This window comes from Puma concolor, chromosome D3 (genome assembly GCF_028749965.1).
Source record: "Puma concolor isolate L17-30 chromosome D3, mPumCon1.1.hap2, whole genome shotgun sequence".
NCBI classification, from domain to species: domain Eukaryota; kingdom Metazoa; phylum Chordata; class Mammalia; order Carnivora; family Felidae; genus Puma; species Puma concolor.
The window spans coordinates 15,450,734-15,472,184 of record NC_141678.1 but is presented as its reverse complement, the minus strand read 5'-3'; the positions used below and the strand labels follow the sequence as shown (position 1 = coordinate 15,472,184).

The 21,451-nt window shown below is 45.8% G+C and overlaps 1 protein-coding gene across 3 annotated transcripts in view; it reads right to left on the bottom strand.

Annotated features, from left to right (window-relative positions):
• The window catches only part of SRRM4 (serine/arginine repetitive matrix 4), a 154,573-nt gene extending 134,499 nt beyond the window's left edge, over positions 1-20,074 (bottom strand). For 2 of the 3 annotated variants that reach the window (XM_086681809.1, XM_086681811.1), the window contains exon 1: positions 19,533-20,073. In XM_086681809.1, coding sequence (XP_086537935.1) covers positions 19,533-19,663 — 131 coding nt within the window. In that variant the 5' untranslated portion in view covers positions 19,664-20,073. Of the gene's footprint in view, positions 1-19,532 lie in introns of all 3 variants that reach the window. The other variant, XM_086681810.1, reaches the window with a different exon arrangement.
• Positions 20,075-21,451: the final 1,377 nt, after the last annotated feature.

The following is a 21,451-nucleotide window of genomic DNA, read 5'->3' as shown; positions in this document are numbered from 1 at the left end:
TGTTGTACAACTTTCATTCTGTTTATTTCAAATTAAGCTTTTGTGCAACTGTAGACACTGGAATCTGCAGCCACAGGGACTGTGATATGGCTTAGCGGCGGTTTTTTTTTTTTTTTTCCATCTTCTCTGGGGAAACCAGTTGGGTGCCCCCAAACTATAGTGAAATCATAATGGAGGAGGAAGCCTGGGGTATTGCCAACAGAACGAAGGAAAATAGCTCCTGAAGCAGAGCCTGTGGCTTGGTGGCATCTGGGACATACTTATTTTCCAGGCTCTGGAAACTGTCTCCACTTCTTCCCCAGCAGGAAGCAAAGAGCCTTCTCTGCATCTGGGGGAGCAGAGCATGCAGGAAAGCTGGTCTCTTCCCTGGGTTTGAGTCCTGGCTCTTGGCCGACTTGTTGAGTAGGCTGCCACACTCCGGCCTATTTGCTTGGGGCTGGAGCCTCTCCTCACTCTGACCTACCTAGTTCTCTCACTCGATCTGTCAGCGTGGGATGGAAAATAGAGAAACCCCAATGAATGTAGAAATCCAGTGGAAAGCAGGCCTCCTCGGAGAGCTCTCTGCCTCATTCGCCCCTCCTCCATTGAGAAGCAGATGCCATCGACACTGCAGGGCTTTGCTGAACCCCTTGGCATTCACCGTCCTGGTTCACAAATATTTGGGGCACAAAGGGGGAACTTCTAGGACTGTGAGGTCTAGGAACCAAAGGTCCTAATGGACACTGTCTCCTAGAGGGTAGGAATAACCCCAAAGGGCTCAGCTGATGACAAACGCTGGATCCATGTGGCATAAAAACCACAATATCCTAGGAGTGTTCGGGTGGCTCAGCGGGTTAAGTATCCAACTCTTGATTTTGGCTCAGGTCATGATTTCATGCTTGGTGAGTTCAAGCCCCTGCATCGGGCTTTGCACCGACAGCGTGGATCCTGCTTGGGATTTTCTGTCCCTCCACCCTCCTCTCTCTCTCTCAAAATAAATAGATAAACTTAACAACAACAACAACAACAACAACAACAACAACAACAACAACAAGACAGAATCCTATGGTTTTGGAATCTTTGAACCAGGAGCATAACCAAGTGTGTGAGGCCTGAAGCTTACACAGTTTGGGAGCTGTTTTTTAAAGAAAAAGAGTATGAAATCTCAAAAATGAAGTTAGGTCCTTATGTGAATATTTATTTAGAATGAGAAGGTAACACATGATAAAAAGTTAAAAGCCAGGAAAACCTACCAACATGCCAAATCCAGAGTATAGCACTTTTTTTTTTTTGATTAACATTCTGAAACACATCTATCATACTTTATTCCCTAGAATTTTTGGCTGTATATTCTGATCGCCTCTTCATATGACAATTTTGTAATATTGTCATCCCTAGAGAGAATACAAAGATAATTCAGCATTTTCTCTATGATGGTTTGCTTAGGAAGACTTTGTGGTGTGTGGTTGACAGGTCCAAAGATCCCACTGAGATATGAGAGGACAGGGACCTTCCTGTGTCCCTCCAATCTTTCTACTGCCCATTAAAAGGACTTCCTTTTGGGGCCGTGCTGGGAGTGGTATCTTAGCTATGTCTGGATATCCATGCATTGGAGATATCTCACTTTTAGTTGGTGACCTCCCCTTGTAACCTTTACCAGCTCACCTGCTTAACAATCTCAAACCCTTGAGGGAAAGCAAGTAGAAGAAATAGGAACCGAAAAAATATATAAAATTGCCCTCATTTTTGACAGTCAGCGATCTACACAATTGCTGACTTCAATCTTTTGCAGCATGTCCCCGAGAGCATCAGGAATTCAAGGATGTCACAGAACCCTGGGGACCAGGGCTCAGGCAGGCTAGAGACAATGAGGGTAAAGAGCCCTGCAGTTTGGGGGTTTGATCGGATGACACAGTTCTTGGGGAATAAGGGGAGGCAGAGGAGTGTAGCCCAAGTGAATGAGTTCAATCCACTCACCCCTGGTCCTTGATCAGGCTGTACCCCAAGGCTAACAGAGCTTTCTCACATACCTTTCTTTCCTAGGACCCAGATATAACTATACAGACATAATACAGCAATATTGTAGAGTGGCTATGAGCACAGGGTCTGGGGTTCAAATCCCTGTTTTATTTCTTACTAAATGTGTGACCTTGAATCAGTGCTATCACTTCTCTGAGCTCCAGGTTTCTCAATGGTAAAATGAGGATGATGAAAAAGTACCCACCTTATAGGGTGGTTGTGAGGATTAAGCAACATAGTTCACATATAATGCTTAGCATGGTGCCTGGCATTGGGGTAAACACTCAATAAATGCTAGGTGTTACTATTACTACTGCTATCCAGCTTGGCCTTTCTCACCACCTGAGTCCAATGAGAGCCCCTCCCTTGCACTTGATCCCAGAGAAGGGCTGAGACTGGCTCTCCTAGTATCATATGCTAGCTCTATATCAATAGAGTGTCTATGGTAATTTAGAAATATAATTGTGTCTATTGTGGCCCTGAATGGTATGGAAGTAAGGTACTGTCACTATCAAGAAAAGGAAAACGTTCTGGAAAGACCTAAATAATACAGTCCTTTATATCTGCCTTCTTACTTGGTTTGTCCCATGAATGGGAAAGAGACCCTTCCAGTCAATTGGGTTTCTATCCCATCCCAATGGCCAATCAGAACCCAAGTTTCTGACAACGCTGGTGTCCTTTCTCATAATCTCTAAGAATTTGGGGAGAATGAATCCATCCGAAACCCTACCTCTCCTCCTTGAGAGAAGAGACTGTGTCTAGTTCATCGTTACTTCCCAAGCATCCAGCACCAGGCCTGTCACATAAAACACACTGAATAAATAAGTTACTGAACGTTCAAGTGAATAAATGGTTTTGCAAAGGAAAAAACAATCAGGGGAGATTACTTCCCAAAGATCAAAAAGGAACTTTCTAGAGGCTAAGTTCTTCTCTTGTTTTCTTTTTTGTAACCAGTGTTAAATAAACAGTAATGGTGGCCCATGCACTGGCTAATCGCTTTGTCTGTCACCATGTTTTATCCTCCCCCAAACATCTGGAAAGCTGCACTTCATGTGGGCAGTGTGGTAAAATGGTTAAGATCTATCTTCAAATCCTGGCACCAGAGGTTTCTAGCTGTGTGATTTTAATCATTCTCTTCCTTTCTTTGGGACTCCCTTTGTCTGTAAAATGGGAACAACAGCATATACTTGAAAAAAAATATGTACATTAAACATGCTAATGTCTGTGAAGAGTTTAGCACAGTACCTGAGTCGTAGTAAACGCTCAATGGACAGTAACTTATTTTTCTTTCCCTCTTCTCATAGGGAGAAAAAACTTATTGGGCAGACCTCAGATGCTCACACTGGTATGTGATTTCAGGAATGTCAGGCAACTCCCATTATGAGAGAGGATGGTACCAAACTCCCTTCCCTTTCCACCCAGACATGTTACTAGATTACACTTCCCAGTTGTCTCGGCACCTAGATGGGATCTTGTGACTAGCTTCCACCAATGAAATGTAAATGAAAGTGCTGGGTTACTTCCAGGTTGAAGCAGTTAAGAGCAAGTGGGATCTCTCCACCTTGGTTCATTTTCCTCATCTTTCATTTGGATCATGCCATAGAAACTTGAAGCCATGCCATGGAAATGGGTCCCTGTATGGCTACATGAAGAAAAACCCTTCTTCAACCCACATAGGACGGAGATATGAGCAGGACATGATTGGATCATATCAAGCCACTGAGATCCCAAGCTTTATCTGTTATAGCTGTCATTCTTGCCTACCCTGACTACATTTTCCTCATTTAATGACCTTGCAGCATCCAAGGTGATATCTATTCTGCTTATTTTTTGAGGCCAAATGGTATCAGCAGCCAGCAGACAGGGTCAGAGAATATGTTTCTTGGAGAAAGGAGTGCTAGGAATTGATTGCAGTGGTCTGAGTGATTCATAAGAAAGAAAGGGAGGAGTGGAAGTCCTCATCTCTCCAGTGGCACTGATTCCCAGGTTCCAATGGTCAAACAACCCAATGACTCAAGATAGCGCTAAGGTTTCACTTAGGTTAGGCTCTGGTGAAATGCCTCCATCTCTAGTTTTCTTGAGAAACCTCAGAACAAACATAATTACAGCCCGAGGATAGGGCTGTGCGTGGCTAGATGACTTGTAATCACAAAATCTATGTTCCAATGGTAAATACATTTTCTGTGTTCTTTTTGCCTGTACTTTTTCAGAGGTGCCTCTTGCACCTAGAAACAGTTTAACCCAATCCTGACTAAAGCTCTGGCCTGGCACTGTTCAGGTGGAAACCAACACCACCAAGGTCTTGAACACAGGACCCATCACTGGAAATGCTGCATCCATCCACTGGGGTTAAACATATCGGAGATTTCATGGCTCCTGGGCCCGAGTCCCTTCCTTTCTGGTGATCAGGGGATCACAGGGGAGAGAAGAGGATGCTAAGAATAAACTTGGTGCAAATTCTCAGTTACAGATGACCAGGCTAACTCCAGCCAGTCACCTCATAATTGTTCATCCCCATCTTTAAAGAGAACCAGCAAGGGAAGTAGTTGCTCACTCCTATAAAATGGCAGACTCCACAGTATATAACTGGGTGCTTCTTTGATGTATCAGGTATATTAGGCTCTTCTTTCTAGTTTATCGTCTCCAATGCTCACAGTAACTTTGGAAGAAGGTTCTCTCTCCCATTTTAGAGATAACAAAATTGAGGCTTGGGGAAGAGAAACACAGTACAGTGCAGAGATTACGTTGCTGTACTATTCAAGGTATCATGTATATCAAATGTGCCGTACAAAGCATGGTACAGAGCAGAGTAGAAGCATCTTTCCGACTCAGGGCACCATTTCTGATGTGTCAAAGGATGCGAAGCAAAAAAGAATACCTCTTCCATCTACCTTTATAGTATGAGAGTTCAACCACAGTACAACTCAAAGACACAAATATACATAAAGTATTCAGAAAACATAAAACACTACATAAATGCAAATTCTTAATTAATAAGTGAATTAGTTGCTTGACAAGGAGGCAGTACAGCACGGAGATTAAGCCACATGGGCTCTGGAATCAGATGGGACTTGAGCCTAATGAAGTCTTGACCTCTTTGGACCTCAGTTTCCCCATCTGCAAAACAGAGACAATATTCCCTGTCTCACAGGGAATAAAGCTCAATATTGTGAAGCTTTAATGAGTTACCATGTATGAAATGCTTAGCATAATGTCTGACTTATACTGTTGTAGTTGTTACTGCTGTTATAAATAACTCGATTAGTCTTAGTTTTCTCATCTGTGAAACAGAAAAAAAAATCATTCTACTCATCTCATAATGCTTCATAATTTGAAACTCTTTAAAAATGTAATATGCCAACTCTGCAGATAAGATAAATCACCCCCAAACTTGACAGAGGCTGGACACAGCTGGGAAAAGATGTGGCGGAAGAAGATTGGGCTCCATGAGGAGCCAACCCTCCCCACTGCCGTCCCCCTCTTACATGGCATTCAGGTGTTCCAGGCAAGACGAAGCTGGCATTGTCCTGACTCTGAGTAAGCCCCAGCAGCAGATCCAGCTCCTACAGCCTCCCAGCATCCTGCTGGCAGAACACAAAGCCAGAAATAGCTCCCTTGGTGCAGGACACCCGTTTCCTCCCCCTTGTCCTGCTTCAGCTCCCTGACTTGCCTGAGGAGATCATGAAATGTGTCCGCTTAGCTTGGCATCTTGAGAATCAGCAGTGGGCAGGCTGGCCCTTGATCCTGTCTTCCCTGTCAATATATGCATAGCCAAATCTCTTTACTCTCTGAACCACCCCTTTAAGGGTGTCTAGCACAGTGCCTGTCCGTAGTTCTAAATAACTATGCATTGGGTGCTGGCTGTCCAACATGTTGGGTGTCCTGGGCCCTGTGCTAGCTACTGAGTGTATGGAGATAAACAAGACAAAGCCCTCTGGTCAAATATATACATTTACACACTAATTAACAAGTTCTGGGATTGCTCACCTATTGATAGTCTATTCATCACTCTAATAGCTTATGTATTTACCAGTAGTCATCAGAGCTGGTTAACCACTGACTAGCTTCTTTAGCCTTGGGAAAGTGACTTCATCTTTCTGAGGTTCTGTTTTCTCATTTGTAAAATGGGGGAGAGAGGGTGTCCTGAGATCAACAGTCTTTGAAACAATGAATGTAAAAAGCATGGCAGCAGAGTAAGTATTCAATGGTTGGTACTTGATCTGCTCCTTCCAAGAACTGTAGCATTCCCATCCTGGGAAAGATAAATATATGGCATGCATACTGTCACCTCCCTTTCCTGCACTAATGACAGACATCACTAATCAATCAAAACACTCTTTGCTACTGATTCAGCCCCAGAAGTCATCTTAACACAGTGCTTCAGGCAACTACTACCAATTAGTTGAAGCTGAAGCTGTTGACACTTTCTATGAAACATTTTTTCACCATCCTGTCCTTACCCACTCGGGTACATAGGTCTATAGTTTGGTTGACACTCTAAGGAATGTCTTTTTCCTCTCTGAACTTTATTCTAGGGCTCAGTTGAGTATAACCTCCTTAGAGACTGGAGGATGGGAGCATAGGTCAGATGCACGCAGGGGATGCCCATTAAATGTCAGTACTCATTGATGTGCCTGTAATCAGCAAACTGGGTTCCCGTTCTGCTGACTTGCTGAAGGATCTTCGGGAAGTCACTCCTTGTCTCCGGCCAATTTTGATTTTTTTTTTTTTCTCACAAGTAGTGCATTAGTGGGACATGGTGGTTAAAATCTTGACTACTGGAGCCTTACAAGCTTGGGTTTGAATCCTGGATCTAAGTGTTACCTTGGAGAAGTCACATAATCCTCCTGAACTTTAGCTTCCTCTCTTATTAATTAGAGATAATAACATTACCATCTCAAAAGCTTAAGGGATTTAAGGAGATATGAAATGGGATAATATTTTGAGATACTGACCTGTGTGGCTTTTTTCTCCCTGTATTTTCTCCTTTTTTTTTTTTTTTTAACCATTTAAGCACATCATGGGTTGAAAACAGGAAGAATATGAGAGTGTTTTTAGCTTTTTCTTTTTGAAAAAGTCAAATCCTGTAGAGGAAGGGGGATTTATGGACTTAGGAGAGAGTCTTGAAGAAACACAAAGGGAAGAAAGATTTCTCCAGAGTAGAAAGAGACTGCCTCCAGGCTAGGGAGAGGAGAGACAGAATGAAGGTGGGGGAACCCACAAGAACAGAAAGGTGCCATGCAGGCAGGAATGATGGATGTCTCCATGGTAACGTGTGAACCGATGGCCAATAGTCCGAGCTCTGCCAAACCGGGCAAACTTGGACAAGTAAAATAACCTTTCTGGACCTGTGTTCTCACTTATAATGTAAGGAAGGCTATTTTTAATCACCCTCCAAGTTAGCGCAAGGAAGTAGGAAATCCTGGTGCTTAACAAATATCTATTATCCCACCCTCTTCCTCAACACCAATGATTCAGCTTGTGGTCCTCCTCACTGCCGTCTCTGAGTTTAGTTCTGGTCAAGAAAACACATGGTTAACTATCAATATCTCTTGTCTCCTTGTCTTAAAGGGTTATCCCTCTTCAGGGATAGTTCAATAATCCTCTTGCTGGGAAGAGCACTTCTACCGTGAAAGGCACTTCCCACTGGCTGATTCTCCTTCTGAGTGATTGCCCAGTGTGGGAGGGAACCATCAATACCCTGGGGCAAGCCCTCATCCACCCCCGTGAGGTCAGTGTCACTGCTGGACAGGCCCATGCCCTTCTGCCTGAGCCCAGTCTTGGAGTAAGCCTCCACCAGCGTGATCATCTAGAACCTTAAAAGCAGAATAGCTAGGTCTCACAAGTGACATTTTGTGCTCCATATCTCGCCTCTGGGGAAGAAAATGTTGGGTAAGAGAGAAGTCTGGAGCAGTACATCTGGGCTGTAATTCTAACTCAGACCCTCACAAGGTGAGAGCCCTGGCCAAATTGCTTACATCCTCTGAACCTCACTTCTACCACCTACAAAATGGGGACAACGGTATCTACTGCATAGGGTTGGCATGAGGATAAAGTGAAATAATATCTACAAACTGCCTAGCATAGATCTTGGTTTATTGAATAGGAGAGATCTAAAATTGCACGGCATCACAGCTAACTTGTATGATCTTGGGCAAGTCGCTTTACCTGTTTGGACTTTGATTCACTTTTTGATGACATTAACTCTTGCCCTGCCTGCTAACTGCTTGTTATTTATAGACATGTCTTTTTTTATACATTTATAGACAGGTAAACAACTTGAGAGTAAGAGAAAATTTTATTCATTATTATGCTTTGCCTGAGTAGAAGTTCTCTGCTGGATGGAGGTATGAATGAACAATCAGAAGGGAGATATAAAATCCTTTGCATAAGTTAAAAAAGGGATCCTGGTAATCACGATTCTTTGTTTCTGATAGGAATGAATTTGGATCCATTCTCAGTGCAGAAGCTCGTGGGGTCGGAGATATTGTCCCACGGTGGGATGGAGACCCTGAACTTGGAGTCAAGAGACCCGGGGTTTGTTCCTGGAGACCTTGAGCCTCAGTTATTCATTTGCAAAATGGACACAAAACTGGAACTTACTGTTGTGAGGGCCAAATGAGAACGAACAATGATGATGCAGCTTTATTTCATGATATGACTTCAGACAAGTCATTTCACATCTCTGAGCCTCACTCATCCTATTTGTAAAATGGGAATAAATTCGTTTTTCTGCCTTCTTCCCCAAGGAACTCTGAGCACTCTGATATCTTAGGATTGGGTGTCAAGTGGCCCATATCTCAGCTATAACTCCGCAAGTAACCTTCTGATGCTCCGTGAAGCTTCCTTTGCTCTTTCTGTGCCTCAGCTTCCCCATCTTTGAGTTCCTCAAAGATGCCCTCTGGCCCTCCCATCCTGACTGCAGGCTGAATGCCGCAGCAACACGACACTGGTTTGGAAGGAGCTGACCAATAGAAGGTGCTGTTATGATGGTGGGTTCCTGCTGGAAACAGCTCTCCACATGGTGAACAGTGGCCCTGAGCCCATCCTGCACCACTGCACAGACACCTACCCTTTATGGGAGTGGGCTGAGCCCCAGAATCACCTGCCACCTGTCTGTGCAAGGGAAGCTGGCCAAACAAAATCCTCCTTATCAGCTGGAAGCTCTGAAACATGATCCCAGAAACAGCCAGAGCTGCTCACCTGCTCTGTTAGGCACAGGATGGGTACAGATGGACATCTCATCAGGATTCCCAGACCAGGCTTCAGGCAGCATATGCCACAGGAGGTCTTTATGGGGCAGGATGCCTTATCTCACAGTAGGGGATAGGGTGGCAAGAGAGAGCAGTGTCTAGTCACCTGATCACAGCAGGGAAGTTCAAACACAAACACGACATTGGGCAAACACCACTTCACTGAACCCAGAGCTCACCCAGGCTGACTCAGGCTATGAAACTTGGGCAAATCCTTCTCCCTTTGTGGGTCTCAGTCCCCCATCTGCAAAATGAAGATCTGAATTAGAGCAGTGAGTCCTAAAGACCTTTTTTTTAAGCACTTAAAAAAAAGTTTATTTATTTATTTTGAGAGTGACAAGAGACAGTGCCAGTGGGGGAGGGGCAGAGAGGGACAGAGAGAGGGAGACAGAGAATCCCAAGCAAGCTCCGTGCTGCCAGCACAAAGCTGGATGCAGGGCTTCAACCCACAAATGGTGAGATCACGATCTGAGCTGAAACCAGAGTCAGACGCTTAACCAACTGAGCCACCCAGGCACCCTGTTCCTAAAGATCTTTTGATCTTACATCAATTTCAGTAAGAAATACATGCACACTGTGGTTCCAATACATTACACATAGTATAAAACATAGCCCTCAGACCTCCTCATGGAGGAGATTGGATGATCTTGAAAGTCTCTTTAGCTCTAAAATTCTGATGTTGGGGGCTCCTGGGTGGCTCAGTCAGTTATGCGGCCAGCTTCAACTCAGGTCATGATCTCATGGTTTGTGAGTTTGAGCCCTGCGTTGGGCTCTGCACTGACAGCTCAGAGCCTGGAGCCTGCTTCATATTCTGTGTCTCCCTCTCTCTGACCCTCCCCCGCTCATGCTGTCTCTCAAAACTAAATAAATGTTTAAAAAAAATTTTTTTTAAATTCTGATGCCATACCTCTGTAAGTTTCTGGGTTTCCCCTTCAGTACCATGTGTTTATTCCTGCACGTCCTCATTATTTGTTCATTCAACAAAGATCCTCAACTGTGGACCACTGTCCTAGGTGCTGAGATACAGCCAGGAAAGAGACAGACGTGGTCCTGTCCTCAGCAGTTCCAATGTTTCTCTTGCAAATCAAAGGAATTAATATTGCTGTTTTTTAATACTGGCAATTCCATATGCTTGACTATTAGGTGTGAAAGTGACTTGATGAGGGGAAAATGTTATAATTCATGCATTCAACAAGCACTTGCTTAGCCTCCTGCCCTGTGTCAGATGAGAGCGATCACCAATGAGCACATAGACGTAGTCCCTGTCCCCATGATGCTTTCAGTCTCTTAGGAGAGGTACACTTTAACAATGATCTCACAAATCAATATAAAATTACAGGCATGTTGAGAATCACGAGAGGTACTGGGATGATAAGAAAGTCTGTAACTCAGACAGCATTGTGGAAGGAATCCCTGAGGAAATGGCATTTGAGCTGAGATCAGAAAGTGCGGTAGATATAAATTAGCCACCAGGGGAGAGGGGGGGCTTTCCTGGCATCATGTGCAAAGGCCCTGTGGTAGAAAGGGCATGGGAAATTTGGATGACTCAAAAGAGAGGGATATGGCCGAACAGAAGGAATGAGGGTAAGCATTTCAGAAACAATCTTGGGGAGGTGGGCAGAAGCTAGACCATGGAGAATATTTAGGCCTTAGCAGGGGATCAGCTCTGTATTCTGCAAACCAAGGGTCAGTGATGAGGGCTTTAGATGGGTGGAGGGGGTATATATGGTCTGACTTGCTTTTCAAAGAGGTTCTTCTGGCTTGATGTGGAGAATGGGTAAGGAGGGCAAGGCAGCGTTCTAGAGAGTGGCGTGAGTTGGGATTGTAACAGTAGCTATTGCCTAAGCCGACTGGACATAAAACAAGATGAGCAAGATGAAACAAAAACACCCACAACCTTAAAAGCCAAACCACAGTGACAGGATGTACAGCAGGTAGAGAAGAATGTAGTTGTAATCAGTCAGACCCGAGTTCAGATCCTAGGTTCACCTCTTAACAAACTGTATGACCTTGAATAAGACACGCCATCACCGCCTCCCTGGCCTGTTTTTCCTCCTCTGCAAAGTGTACTGGACTACACACACATCTATCAAGAACTCTGGGTTCTTATCCCAATTCTGACTCTTACCAGCCATTCATCCTTGAGCAGGTCACTGCCACTTTCTGAGCCTCAGTTTCCTCATCTCTAAGACAGTCTTAAAAATACATCTCTCCCAGAGTTACTGTGAAGACAGAATTAGCTAACAGAGCAAACATGCTTGCTTAGCACAGGGCTGGGCCCATGATGCCATAAGGAGCCCAAAACACACTTTCTCCCATGAGTGAGTGTGCACACACACACCAGGAATACACACTTCAGGCCCAGATGGCACCTCTCTTCCCGCAGGAGTGGTGACTGTCTTGTAAAATTCCAGCTCACTTGCATAAGCTCAACTTTTAATGAAGCCAGAGAACAGTGATCCACTGGTGTTTCTGCTCAGCGAAGCTGTCAGCGGGATGTAAGCCCAGGGAATCCGGCGACGAGGGGATTCTCCTGATGAGAAACATTTGCGTCCAGAGGATCTTAATATTTGTTTTGAACAGACACATGTAGACGTGAATTACTTAATGACTGTTTTAGGGTTCGGCATTGTTCCTGTATTTGGTTTGGCTTTGTCTCTATGACATCTTAATTCTGTGTTTTATTTCACGGAGCTCCGCACACAGGCTGTGACATATGGGAGCTCCCTCAGCAAAATCTCAAATGAAGATGGGTGGGGGGAGGAGGGAGAGAGAGGGGGAGACTGAGAGTAAGCAGACTGTAGCTTCAAAGGTGTGCAGTGAAGGGGGGCGGCTGGGTGAGAGGGATAGTCTAAATTTGCACGCATGGATATGAGAGATAGACCGAACCCTCACCGTCATGGGAACAAGATTTGCCACTGTTATTTGGAAGTCTAAACAGTGTGTTTTTCAATTTCCTAATCTGATTGATCACAATCAGAGAGATTGTAAATTTCATGCTTGTCCATAACACATGCAGGGGCCCAGCTAAGCTTCTAACACTGCTATTCAAAGTCATCCTGGCTGCATTCGAGTCAGTGAGAGGAGCCAAGAGAAGCAGATCAGACCCAGGACCCCGAGGGAGAGGGCAGGAGCACCCCTGTTACCCTCTTCCCGCTCCCAGTCTAGAAGCCGAGGGTCTGGGAAGTCCTTAACTGGCTTACAATGTTAATTGCTTGATATGTTTCCTGCCTGCATCTAGGGAGTCATCCCTGTTAGTCTTCCTGTCACTCACTCTGTTCCAGCCACACTGACTTCCTTGCTATCTTTAAATACACCAAGCATGCTTCCACCTCAGGGCCTTTGCACTTGGTGCTCCCTCTGTCTCAAACACTTTTCCCTCAGTTATCCTCATGGCTTGCTCCCTCCTTGCATCCAGGTCCCTGGACCACTCCATCCAACAAAGCAGCCCCATCCTCACCTGCTGTCCCGTTCCCCTGCTTTATTCTTCTTTATAGCACTCATTGCAACCTGACCTTATATGGTTTGTTTGTTTGTTTGTTTCTTCATTTATTCCCTTTCTCCCTCATGACAGCAGGGACTGGTGTTGTTCACGGCTATATCAAGTAGGAGCTCAATGAAAGTGTCCAATTAATGGAAGCATAACTTTATTTTTTAGCCACATGTGGCCTCTTCACTTCGGTGATTCATTCCCTCTGGGTTATTTTCTCTTTAACATGTGTGGGCTCACTCCAATCCCCCCACCATTGGTGGCTGCTCAAGGAATGCAGACTGGATTTTGTTTCAGCCAGAGCTAGACCATGAAGGACAAGAAACCTAATGGCTCACACCAGAGTCTGCATGCTTGAGCCAATGACAGAGGAGTTGGAAATTTTATATAAGGGCAGTTCCTTTCCACAATCCTCCTTTAATAGCACTCACTATGACCCCCTCCCCCACAACAGATAATGTCCCCTCCAGAAAGTGTAAATTACTTTTTCTTCTGGGGGTGGGGGGGCGGGGAGAAGGTCTTTTTTGAGACTCTACTAGCGACAAATACCTTAATCATTCTGATGTTCCTTGCATTTGTAGGTAAAATTGACAATATAAAAGAATCATTCCCATTTCACAGGTCAGACAACAAAGGCTAACTGTGTGACTATCAGCAAAAGACTTCATGCCTCAAGGAGGGTGCTTCCTTCCTCTGGTTTTCCACATCTCCTTTTCTTTATTGCTACCTATATTACAGTACTTAAGACAATCTGCCTCATGTCATATATACTGGTGTCTGTGCCCACCTTTGCTGCTAAACTCTGAGGCCCTCCAAGGGAGAGACTGCCTTTCATTCATCTGTTCCTCCTTGATGGGCCTGGCGCATAGTAATAATAAAAACTGCAATTCATTACTAATGGTAAGAGCTAACATTGATGGAGCCCTTACTGTGTGCCAAACAACACTTTCCATAAATTAGCCCAGTCAATATTCTCAACAGCTATTGGAGGGGGCTGCTAATATTAGCCCCATTTTATGGATGAGGAAACCAAGATTGAGAAGGTCAAGTTCCGGCCAAAAGTCATGGAGCTATTAAGTGTCTGAAAATAGTAAAAAGAAACATGTGTTTTGGTTAGTGTGCCATTGGGGTTTGTCAGATGTTTTAAAAACAGCTCTACACATCTCCAGTGGCTCTTTAGGGAATCCTAAAACCACATCAAAAACTTATACAGAGCACTGGGATGGTCAAGTGGTAAGGCCAAGGAATCCCAACCATCACCACCAAGCAGCCCACCCAGCTCAGGTAGTGAGGGGCTTAGCACTCTCTCCCGACATCTCATTAGGTTACTCATGTCTTGGTAACAAGAGCACGTTAAATGGAGGTCTTGGCCAGGCACTGTGTCATGTTCTTTATATAAATGATCTCATCCACCCTTCACTATGACCCCATGAGATCAGTCTTTCATAGCTGGGCAAACTGAGGCATAGAGAGCTGAAGTGATTAGCAGATTCCAAAGGTACGAATTGCACAGCAGGATTTCAGCCTGAGCAGATCTGACTTCAGAGCCCAAATTCTTTTTTGTTTCTCAATGTTTATTTATGCGAGAGAGAGAGAGAGAGAGAGAGAGACAGAGACAGAGACAGAGACAGAGTGTGAGTGGAGGAGGGGCAGAGAAGAGAGGGAGACACAGGATCCAGAGCAGGCTCCAGGCTCTGAGCTGTCAGCACAGAGCTCTATGCGGGGTTCGAACTCACAAACCTCAAGATCATGACCTGAGCTGAAGTTGGATGCTTAACTGACTGAGCCACCCAGGTGCCCCTTCAGAGCCCAAATTCTTAACTGTTCCATGTTCTCCCCTTCAGAGCTGTTCTGTCACATCTCAGATAAGTCTTGGTAACGAGCAATTAAGAAACTCTGGTTTTGTTAAGCCCCTGAAAACCTTTCCACCTCACAGGAAGGTAAATCCAGCCACTCTGGAAGAAAGGATATTTTAAAAAATTTATTGTGCCCCTGCGGCATGCTGGAGGTGCTCACAGTGTGGGAAGGCGCGTGACCCAGGCTTCTTTCCTTATCAGAGGAGTTAGGCTTTTAGGGGTGTTCCCCTCTCTTTTTTTTTTTTTTTCTGGTGGCCTGGAGTGGCGATGGAGTTAACAGAGGTTCACACAGGCCTGGAAAACACTTCCAGGTGGTATTTAGTCCAACCTCCTGTACCCACACCAGCCGACGTGTCTACTCACTCAGCCAGCCAGACATCTATATCCAGAGAGCTTCCTTCTGACACTAGTCAGAGTCAAATCTATCTGCAGAGTGTGTGTCTCTTAGGCTGCATTGATCAGAATCCCCAGCCCGTCAGGAGTGGGGGTGGGCTGGGAGAGAGCGAATCTGATACGGATTTGGACCGCGTGGACTCATTCAATTAATGCGTCCAACTTTCATTCAGCATCTACCGCAGCCCGAGTCTCTAAGACAGCACAGTTGCCAAGTGAAAACAGCCGTGTCAGAAATAATACGCCCCCACACCCCCACTGACCCCTGTACACCATTCAGCAAATTTCACCTTTCAGAAGGAGAAAGGTTCGACCCAAACAATAACACTCCCTTTCCAGGGAAAAACGATCATTCATCGCCAGGGCAAGCATTCTCCACAACCCTTGGTACCTTGGTTTTTAACCACAGGCTGTCAGGAAATCACCTCCCAGCTGCCCCTCACTCTGCTCCCGAGGACAGAGTCAGCACAAATGTGCTAACTGATCTCTTGGCACAAAGGGGGAGTCTGGAATTAAACGGTTCAAAGGCATTTTTCCTGCCTTACAATTTGGCCATCTTTCCCTTTATGCAGTAAAATCTCCAATAGTTTGGAATTTATGATCCTTTAGACAGACCTGGGCTGAAGTCTGCTTCTGGACTATTCTGCATAGAAAGGATTTTCGAAGAAAATTAATAGCGTGCCAAAAGAATTGTAAAGAGAATTGCTTATGCTGTTTAAGAGGGCCGCCTTTCTAGCCCTTTGCAAACACTCCTGCATCTACAAACAATTGATACGCTAATTTCAAATGGGTTTTTTACTCATTCATTAAGTCCTCAGCTACTGTTCGGTGATACGATTATTACAGTTGGAGTTAGCCTCAACCACTTAAGTTTTCCATTTTGAGCCTAAACTTTTTGGGTGCAAACTTTTCTGGACCAAATAATTAACAAAGAGAATTAATTAATGTCAGGAAAAATGACTATACTTCTTTGGTGGAGACAAAAGAGGGGTCTCTTACTCTCCAAGTGTCTTACTGATTCATGCTGACTGTCTTCCAGCTGGTATAGGGTGAGGCTTCACTATGGCAACCATACGTCCTGGTTCCTCTGGGGTAGTCCCTGTTAGGTCTTCCATTGGATAACCACTCACAGCAAACCTTTTCACTCTTGATACGAATAATAAATTATATTGGAACTAGGGGTTCAAACTGTGATTTTCAAGGAGTTTGAACCTTCTTTAGATTGACAATAGTACCTGGTCATTGCTACACAAATGAAAAGAATACTCTGTGCGATGTTATACCAATCCATTCAGAATCTAGATGATTCTTCAGCAGCCCTCCACCCAATAACTAAAAAAGTCATATCAGAAAGCAGCTAACCTTCCCTCAGGGAAGAGAATTATGGGACCACTCCCAACCCACCTCCTGTGTGTTAATTCCATCTCAATGCATTGCCTGTCAGAAGCTGAAATCCCATAATGTTTACTGCCAGCATTATTTGGGGGAGAAACAGGTAGGCCTGAAGAACACAATACTGAAAGAAAATGTTCATTTCCTTTGGCCATTATAAACTCTGAACTGTTTGTTTTAGAAGCAATGTCTGTTAAGCAATCACTATGTACCACACACTGTGGGAAGTGTTTTACCTGACTCAATCCTCATAACTCAATGTCTGAGATGGCTACTATTATTATTTCTATTTTCCAGCTGACAAAACAGACTCAGCAAGGTAAAGAAACTTGTCTAAGACACTCAGCTAAATGGGAGAGCCAGAACAGGAATCCAGGTTTGTCTGAAACTCAAGTCTGAGCCCTTAACCACTATGATATACTGCCTCCCACTCTGCTATACTGTTCTGACATTTGAGTCAGACATCTGCTTGCAATTTGATACATATAAAGCTATTGCCTCATCAAGTATGCCTCATGGAGGGTGGGGGAGTGGAAGGGGGGAGGTAAGGAGAGGTTTTGCTTGGAGTGCCATTGTATGATGTATGCATAGTGCTATGAAATCAACCAATTGAATGTAAGCTTCTATCCTGGTACTAAATTATCCTCAGAGATACACCGAAAATATCCTGGGGAAGTTCATTCAGATGAAGGGTAACCCTTATCTATAAACACATATTAAGTGTGTAACCAACAGAACTGTCTGGTGTTTTCGTCCACCCCCTTCCCCCATCTCCCTACAGATATGCTAACTATGTGCTGGGCTTGACTCATGGAACTAAAAGACATTTCTGATGAGACCAAGTCCCTAGCTTGCCTCTAGATGAAGCCACTGGCGCTCAGCTGATGCTATGCCAGTGTCTCTGTCTCTTTCCTTCCTGAGAACTCAGCTTTGGAAACATGGTACTTCCACTGTTAAGTAAGCATGCAACATTAGAAAGGAGGTAGAAATTGACCTCCGCACTGGATGTGGCTGGCTTCAATGAGAATGGGGATGATTCCGGTTTTATAGACAGTCTGTTAAAAGACCACTCAAACCCAGCCTTCCATGAAGACTTGGATACAAAAGCTCCCTACTCACTTTGCACCCCAAACCAGAGTAACAGCTATAAAACAAATCTATCCTAGAGAGAGGCCACACCTGTTACAGAAGTATTGAAGGGGATCCTTCCCAGCATGACATAAATTAGGGGCTTATGACTCAGACTTTCACTCCAGGGGTAGTTTCCAGGGGAAAGGAGACCCAGGACATTAAATGATACCTAGAGAAAAATGATACCTGGGGGAGGAGGGTTGGCTATTATAAGAGTACCAGATGCATGATATTAAGATTTGTTACAGAAAGCATGAGGGTTTGGAGACTTTGGGCAATTCATATGATTGAGAATATGACTAAGAAAGGGGCATGACAGTGTCACAGACAGGGAAAGGGTGAACGTGCCAGGTCAGGTGGACTTAGGTATTTTCTGTATTAAAATACCACCAGGAATCTCCTCTCCTCTTGCTGTATCCCTTAAATATATGGAAGACTCCGGACCAAATGTCACACTTGTAGTTTTCAATGAAATTGTCTTTAGTTTCTTCTACAAGGGCATATTCTTTGGCTAACACAGCAATGGATTTGCCAACATAGGTTCATTCCAAAGGTGGAATGGATGGCTGAAACCCAGGAAGATAAAACTGCTGACGTCAAAACTCTCTACAAAGAACCTTTCTTCAAGCAGAGAAACACCAGGTTTTGATGGCATTTGCTGCTATGATTCCTTTTCTCCAGACTGTGTCACAAGGTGTCCCCCCGCCCTCCCCAATCCACAAATACTGGCTGCTGCTGCTGCTTGAAGCCTGCCACATCCGGACTCTAGTCCACCCATTCCCAACATGAGGTACCCGTTTTTCTAAAGACCTGTATGAGCTAGGTTCCTATCAGACTGTGAAAAGTTCTCCAGCCTGAGTTTGCTTCTTTAGATATGATTCCCTGTCATCCACCCCACACCCACTGGAAAGTTCAGATCCAGTGGTGCCAGAACAGGCATTCTCTCTGAACCACTCTCACAGACATGTTTTCAATCTACTCTCTAATGTAGCCAGGATCAATAAATCCTCCAAGTGGTCTCCCCTGGTCCACTTCTTTCTTTTTCTCCCACCGAACCACTCATCCAACACCAGCAAAAGATGACTTTTCCTACTGCCTTGATTTTCCCTGACAGAGGGCACAGTCTTCCTTTCATTCTCAAACTCCTCTAAACTGGATGCTTTATGAAAAGGATTGGGTTTTCTCTGTCTTGGAATGTTCTTCCCCACCTCCTCTCCGTTTCACCCCACAACCTCTTCTCCTTCTTTCTGCCTTTCTTTTCTTCCCTTATTCCTCCCATCACACTGTTTTCACCATCTAAGGGTCTGTTCTCCTCCTTGAGTTCAAAGCAATCAGATCCTTTTTGAAAACCAAATAAAACTCTTCCAAGATCATCTTCATGATCCTGGAAGTCTCCCCCCTGACTCCAGAGCTCAGAGTACTGGTTTTGGATGCAGGAGAGGAGAGGATTCAGCAACGGTGGCAGCCAGAAAGGCATGGAGGAGGGTGCTGTTAAGGCTGTATTTGAGGGAACAGCATATGGGCTTTTGTCGAATGTTCAGAGCTCGCTAGTTTCTGAGCTGAGTATAGAAATGTGCCGTTACCTCTGAACACTGCTGAGAGCTCGTTCAGCCCTCTTTTTCTCTTCTTGTACAACACCCCCGACCACCCTGAATCCACCATTCCTTTGCCCGCCCCCTCCCCCCATCCTCTGGGCTCTGATACCAAGAAAAGTTTCTTAGTTAAGTCCTATCTCACCTACACTGCCCACCCTAAGAAAGCAAAATCTCTCAAATAGCAGTTGCCAGGTCAGCAGACCATGGAGTGTTGCTCCCCCTGAAGACTCCCTGTCCCTTCTCACCAGCCGCCACCTCACACAGGCAATTAGTTCCCATGTTCCAGCGGGAGATACCGAGTAGTGACGGGAAAAGACAGGCGCCCTGGCCCAGCCGCCTGCATCCACCCTTCAGGGCTCTGGGGCACACAGGCCAGAAGGAAGGACCATCAGGGTCTCTTCTCTCTTAAGAAGGAGGTCATTACCTTGGCAGCGGCTTGCGGGCCGTGATACTGGCGACAATGATGCTCTCGGGACGCGGGGTGGCCACAGCTTTAAAGGTTCCTCGCCAGAACTTCTCAAAAAGCTGCTTCTCGCCTTGCTGAACGCTCGCCATAGCCAACCCAAAGGGGCCCGGGGCGCCCGGGCGCTGTCCGAAGTGCTGAAACGTGGATTCCAAACGGGGGCACACCGGGCTCCGGGCTCAGTTCGCGTGGAAGCGAGAGGGGTGGGGTGGGAGAGATCGGGGTTCAGGGCGGGGGATGGGGCGCCTCAGCCCGGGCAGGCAGGGGAGAAAGAAGGCTTATCCACCGTCTTTCTTCGCCTTCTGTGTTGTCTCTGGGCTGAGCTCTGAGCTTGCTGAGCCTCCGCGCCCCAGGAAGGGAAGGCAGGGCTGGCTTTCTCGGCAGCGCCAGAAGAGGCGACAGGGTCGTCTGTGTGTGCGTGCGCGTGTGAGCTCAGGCGCGCCCGGGTTTTGTCTCTCGCACAATGTGACGTTGGAAGAGGAGGCTGGTCGCGCGAGCTGTACTTTCCTCCCGCCTCTCCGTCTCTCCTCCTCCCCACCAACCCCCTCCTCCTCCGGCACAGCCTCCTGCCGCCATCTGCATAACAAAAGCCCGCAGGTCTTGGGAGGAGAAAGGGCGGGGCGTGTGCCTGTCACCGCTGCCCCGAGGCGACAGAGTTGCAGCGCTGACCCCTCAGAGAAGCAATCCCGGCACCCCCGAACTGAACCGTGCAGGAGATCTTGCTTCCCAGCCTGCTCTCCTCGCCAACCATAGCAGGTGCCCTCTGGGCCCGGCCACCTCCCTTCTCAGCCCCTTCGCAAGTCTTGTAGCGGATCTTTTATTGAAGAGGGAAGTAAAAAAAAAAACTTAACCTATCCGCCCAAACCAACATGACCCCCTCACTTGTGGGAGGCACTGCCTAGGCCAGCAAAGGGGGTCCCTTGTATTCCTCTTTGCGCCTGGACGCCGCGAGATCCCCGCCACCCAGAAAGTGCCATTTGATGGACAATCCCTACCCAGTTCGGCTTCTCGCCATCTGCCAAGCCGGGTCCCCGCCCGCAGAGGGGCGCAGCGATACATCTGTGCATGTGGCGCTGTAAGGAAGATTTCTTTTGTGCCTCACAGCCAGCCAGCCCAATGTCTCCTTTGCCAAACCCGTCCAAAGGAAAAAGTGTCCCCACCCCACCCCACCCCATCCCATCCACTCCTGGGGAATTCAGCTGTAACCACTGAAAAGTGGTTAAGAAATGTTAAATTAAAATAGCTTGTCTCAGGAGAGGAGTCCCTTAGGGAAAAGTAAAGCGGGTAGGGAGAGGGATTTGAGGGGGAAATCAGGATTACAGGGGGAGTTACTTTTAGATCTCTCTCCCCATCTTCTACCCCATCCCAATTCAACACTAATCCCAGAAAGTAAGAGTCTAGAATCACAAATAAACCCTCAGAGGAGAGGGTATGGCCAAAATTTCCCTAGTTTCACCTCCAGGGTTTTCATTAAGAAAAAGAGACAGTAGCAGGACCCCTCGGTGCATCTCTCCCTTGGAGCCCTTTAATTTCAGCAGAGTTACTACTCCCCCTACCCAGGTTGCAAATTCCTGGAAGGAGGCCTTGCCAAGTCCTCAAGGTCTCCAAGCGCCTGGCACCAAGTCTGAATCACAGCCAGGATAAACCCATGCTTCTTGCTGATGCTGCTGGTAAGGACAGGAACCAAGAGACCTGGACACCCATGTGAACTTCAGAAATTCTTTGAAAGGAACAGGTGGGGAATGGGAGAGAAAGGGGAGAAGGAAGGCAAAGAGAATAAGATGGGAGAGAAGAAGGAAGAAAGAACCCTGGAGAAACCGAGTATGGCTTCAGAAACGTATATAGCTTTGGATATGTGTGTATTTGGAGATTTGTGAGCC